This window comes from Sitophilus oryzae, unplaced genomic scaffold (assembly GCF_002938485.1).
Source record: "Sitophilus oryzae breed Bouriz unplaced genomic scaffold, Soryzae_2.0 scaffold_1373_pilon_pilon, whole genome shotgun sequence".
Lineage (NCBI taxonomy): Eukaryota > Metazoa > Arthropoda > Insecta > Coleoptera > Curculionidae > Sitophilus > Sitophilus oryzae.
This window is the reverse complement of record NW_022146030.1, coordinates 36,291-41,738: the sequence shown is the minus strand read 5'-3', so window position 1 is coordinate 41,738 and position 5,448 is coordinate 36,291. Positions and strand designations below refer to the sequence as shown.

The 5,448-nt window shown below is 35.1% G+C and overlaps 1 protein-coding gene across 1 annotated transcript; it reads right to left on the bottom strand.

The window, feature by feature from the left end:
- Positions 1 to 210: 210 nt before the first annotated feature.
- Positions 211 to 828, bottom strand: LOC115875338. Its single transcript, XM_030890762.1, has one exon. The coding sequence runs from the start codon at positions 826 to 828 to the stop codon at positions 211 to 213; it is 618 nt and encodes a 205-aa protein (XP_030746622.1).
- Between the last annotated feature and the right edge of the window lie 4,620 nt (positions 829 to 5,448).

Below are 5,448 nucleotides of genomic sequence, written 5' to 3'. Positions count from 1 at the left end.
GACTCTTCCAATGCTCCATTTGAGCGGAATAAGATTATCATCCTTTATTAAAACAACCGAGTTTATTTCTATTGGAATAGTAGAGTCATTCCATTTAGCTCTTTGTAAAAGTGTTTGAAGGTATTCTTTAGACTATCGGCTCCAAAAGCTTTGGTGCAAGTGTGATATCAACTGCCAGCGAGAGAGATGATTTAATTTTATCCCGGAAGATCATCTTCCGGAGGGGCGTTTAACGAGCTCTAGGGTTAAAAAATGTCCTGGAGTAAGAACTGACAAATCATTAGGATCAGAGCTTTGTGGACACAATGGACGAGAATTAAGCACTGCTTCTATTTGAACCAGTAGCGTATAAAATTCCTCATACGTGAGCAATTGATCACCAATGACCCTTTTAATGTGAGTTTTTACAGACTTTATTCCTGCTTCCCACAGGCCACCAAAATGAGGCGCGCTTGGAGGATTGAAGTGCCAAGAAATTTGTTCTTGCTCAGCGGCGGATTTTAGCATATTAATCAGTTCTCTAGAAGCTCCGACAAAGTTCGTTCCACAATCGGAATAAATATGATTGCAGCGACCTCTACGAGAAATGAATCGACGCAGTGCACCCAGAAAAGTCTCGGAGGAAAGGTCGGAAACCAGTTCTAAGTGCAAAGCTTTCGTGGCCATGCACACAAATAAGCAAATATAGGCTTTACAGGACTTAGCACCTCGTGCACGATATCTTAATAAAGAGAATGGACCACCATAGTCGCATCCAACTTCAGAGAAAGGTTTTACTTGAGAAAGTCTTACAGCAGGAATATCTCCCATAATAGGAGGCTGAGGCATTACTGGATTAGCGCGAAAGCATTGAGGACATTTAAAGAGAACACTACGAATTATTTTTCTAGCAGAAACAATCCAGTATTGTTGAGCGAGAATATAGTGAAGCGTTTGGGGACCGGGATGTAAATAGAGTTAATGAGTATATTCTATGAGTAGAGTAGTAAATTTATGATTATTGGGTAAGAGTGCGGGATGTTTTTGAGAGAAATTTAGAGAAGCATTGCGCAAGCGACCACCAACTCTAAGAATTCCATTGGTGTCGAGAAAGGGGGTCAATTTTCGTAAGTATTTAGGTAGAGATTTGCAATTATTTATTAAGAGAATTTCCCTAGCATAATATTGTGATTGAACACATTTAATAATACATTCTAGAGTTTCATTTATTTCAAATTTCGAGAGAGGAGAGGTTTTACGAGATTTAGAATGTCGAGTATTATAGAGAAAGCGTCTGCAAAACGTGACAATATTTATAATTTTAGAGAAAGAGAACTTTTCAAAGAGAGTATCAAACAATGAGGGCTGTGAAGTACATGTCAATATAACTTTTCGTTGTTCTTCTTCAATTTCAGGGAAAGTAAAAATTGATTGTGGCCAATAAGATTCCGGTTGGCTTAGCCATGGTGGTCCCGCCCACCATAAGGCATTGTCGAGTAACTCGCTAGGTTGAAGACCACGAGAACCTGGATCAGCGGGGTTGTCTTTTGAGACTACATGACGCCAGCAAGAAGGAGGTAATTTCTCTTGAATTTGGGAAACTCGATTGCTCACAAAGGTGTTCCACTTATATGGTTCACTTCTAAGCCAATGTAAAACAACCATCGAGTCGGACCATACAATCGTACTAACATTAATAAGTTTATTAGTAAGAGAAGTTCTAACGAAATCAATTAACCTGGTCAGAAGTAAGGCTGCACAGAGTTCCAGTCTTGGAATTGAGATTTTTTTGAGTGGAGCAACTTTGCCTTTAGCGCAGACAAAATTTGTTTTTACAGAGTTATCTGGAAGAATTATCCTGAAATAAATTACTGCACAATAGCCTTTTTCACTAGCATCACAAAAACCATGTACTTCCAGGGATAAATATTTGAGAGTGAGAAAATATCGAGGAACTTTGAGAGAGAAAATACAAGGTAATTCTTGAACGAGTTGATGCCAAGATGTAGCAATGTTATTGGGAGCAGGATCATCCCAATTTATACCTAACTTCCACAAATCTTGTATAATCAGTTTTAGGTGAAGAGTGAGAGGAACTAACATGCCACAGGGATCGAATATGTTTTCGAGTTGTGAAAGAATATTGCGTTTGTTACAGATTTTGTTTGTCAAGGACAACGCTGGTGAATCAAAGAAAAATTCATCTGTAGAGGGATTCCAGTTTAGTCCTAGAACTTTAGAGGAAGAAAGATAATTTATATTTAAAGAGAGAGAAGAATCCATTTTGCATTCATTTGGAGATAACTGAGAAAGAAAATCTGAGCTATTCGAAGTCCATTTTCTAAGTTCAAAACCGCTGTGTTCCAGTATAGAAATGAGATCGCGTTGAATTTTTATAGCAAGAGAAAGAGAATCGCAACCAGATATAATATCATCGACATACGTATCCATATCTAAAATCTTTGATGCTTCGGGATATTTTACTAAATTTTCTAAAGCAATTTGTTTTATAACTCGAATGGCTAAAAATGGGCTACAGCTTAAACCAAAAGTAACGCGAGTAAGTTTGTATTCTTGAATCGGCTCATTAGCGTTAAATCGCCATAAAATTTTGAGGTATTCAATATGATTTTCATTAACAAGAATTTGACTAAACATTTGTTTAATATCGCTAGCAAATACAATCAAATGCGATCTAAATCGAAGCAAAATAGATAAAATATCTGACTGTAATTTTGGCCCTGTTAAGAGAGTGTCATTCAAAGATTTATTTGTGTAATATCGAGCGGAAGCATCAAAGACAACTCTAAGTTTGGTCGTGAGACTATTTGGTCGGATTACGCAATGATGAGGCAGATAATAAGAATAAGCGTTGGGAGAAGGATTTTGCACGGCAATCATATATTGACAATCTAAATATTCGCGCATGTAATTAGAATATTGAGAATAAAGTTGAGGGTTTCGAAGCAATCGTTTTTCGAGGGAGAAAAATCTACGAAGGGCGACATCTCTAGAACCTTCAAAGATCGGTTCCAAAGTTTTAAATGGTGAAGATACTTTATAACGTCCAGAAAGAGTGCGTGAAAATGTTTTACAAAAGTGTTCTTCGGCAAACTTTTCATCTGAAGAAAGCGTGGAGGATTGTGGAACGTTCTCTAACTCCCAGAATCTTTGAAGTGATTGATCCAAGGAAGCATAAGAGGTAAGAAAGTATGAGTTTACAGAGAGCGAAACACTAGATGTTTTAACTCTTCCTGTAATTATCCATCCAAATATAGTTTCTAAAGCGACGGGTTGATCTGGATCTGAGAGGAGTTTGTTTCCTGTTATCAAGAAACCATAAATATCTGCACCCAAAAGTATATCTACGGGTTTAGAGAGGTGAAAGTTGGGATCAGCTAAGGGCAATTGAGAAAACTTTGAGAACTGTTCAACGGGAAGAGAATTAATCGGTAAATTATCACTAATTTCGTTTAATATAATAAACTCCAAGGAGTAGATCGGATCAGACTTTCCAATAGGTTTAATGTTGCATCTAACACCGTGAGAACCTTTGGAAATATTTTTCCCGATGCCACACAATTGGATGGGGAGGAAAAATTTAGATAAACCTAATTTATTAAAACAAGATTTTGAAATAAAGTGACTTTCACTTCCACTGTCAATTACAGCGCGTATTACATGAAAATTACCCCACGCATCTTGAACATTGATTAATGCTGTAGAAAGAAGAGCTTTATTCTTATGTTTTGCAAATAAATTTGTAGATACAACTTCTGAGATAGAGCTGCTTGCTTGCAGAACTGGAAGAGTTTGCGATGAAGTGGATGGAGGAACGTTTACAGGAGTTGTTATTTGACCTTCGAAATGTAAAAGCGAATGATGTTTTTTGCCACAAGTTCGGCATGAGGAACGAGAATTACAACTCTTAGAAGAATGTCTAGTGCCGAGACAGTTTGAGCACCAACTTCGGGATTTAATTAAATCATATCTCTGTTTTGGAGTAAAAGCAATAAAATCTGGACAGTTATAAATAAAATGATCCTTGTTACAAACTTGACAAGTTAAATTTTGTTTCAACTGAGTGTTGACAACAAAGGAAGAGGTAGGTTTATTTTTATAACTTTTTTGTGAATACTTCGTTTTAGTTTTGTCATAATTACTATTTTTATTAAAATGAGAAAACGATTTAGTTAGAGAGATTGTATCTTTAGCTGAACATTGTTTTTCTAAAAATTCAATGAGTGTATCGTATGATTTGAGGTATAGCATATCTTGTGATAAAACAGAGCCACATTCCAGTTCAAAATTAGTTTGCAAAATTTCTGGAAGTCTATCATAAATCATATTAAATAGCACAAAACTCCAGCTCTCTGTGGGAAAACCCAAGTTATTTAAAATTGTAATATTACGAGTATAAATATCAATCATATTTCTTAGAGCTTCATGATTATTTTCGTTAGAGATGGGCTTAATATTTTCTAGAGCCTGCCAGTGAGCTTTTGCAATCAAACGTTTCTTATCGTACTTATTTTTTAAGGCTTGATATGCTATATTATAATTTTGATTGGCAAGTGGAGTACTAGATACCAAAGCTAAAGGAGGACCTCGTAAGAAACTCACTAGATAGTTGTATTTCGATATATCACTAAGAGACGAGTTACAGTGTATAAGAGAATCAAACATATCGATAAATGTTTGCCAATGTTTAAATTCACCATCAAAATGGGGTACCTCAATTTTAGGAAGTTTTACGAACATTGAGCAGTAGTGTTTTGTAATTGTGTAGTATCCAGCTCCGATTTCGTTTGCGGAAATAAATTTGTGAATAATGCTTCAATGTGAAAATAATAATCATTAAATTCAGTTTGAATTTTGACATGAGGATCAATATCGCCATTATCCTGTGCGGAAACTAATAAAATTATATTATTATGAATCTTATCAAAAGTTTTATAAATATCTTCTAAGTGTTTTGCTCTACATCTAAAGTTAGGGTGAAAATTTGGATCTTCAAGAGCTTGATCAGCGGATTTTTTAAGTTCTTTAATTTTAGTAAGTTCTACAGAGCGTTGAGCTATAAGAGTTTTTAATTTGCGAGCGTCTGCAGACATAGCGAAAATGAGTATAATAATTAATTAGAGCGTAAGAGAAAAATGGAATGCTATAATGTGAGAAAATAAAATATTATAGAATATAATAGTTAACTGAGAGAGAGAGAGAGAGAGAGAGAGAATGATATATTCCACAATAGAATATTATATGAGAAAATAATTATTATATTTTTACCTTATAAGGTGAGAAAATAAAATATAGAATATAATAATTAACTGAGAGGGAGAGAGAGAGAGAGTAATTAACTAAGAGAGTAAGAGAGAAATAGAATAATTCACTGTGTGTGTGAGAGAGAGAGAGAGAAAATAATTATTATTTTTACTAAGGTATTCGTATTAATTGAGTGTATTTATT

What these genes read in the sequence shown, in the direction of transcription:
- LOC115875338 (XM_030890762.1), bottom strand. Translation starts at nt 828, where the DNA reads ATGCCTCAGCCTCCTATTATGGGAGATATTCCTGCTGTAAGACTTTCT.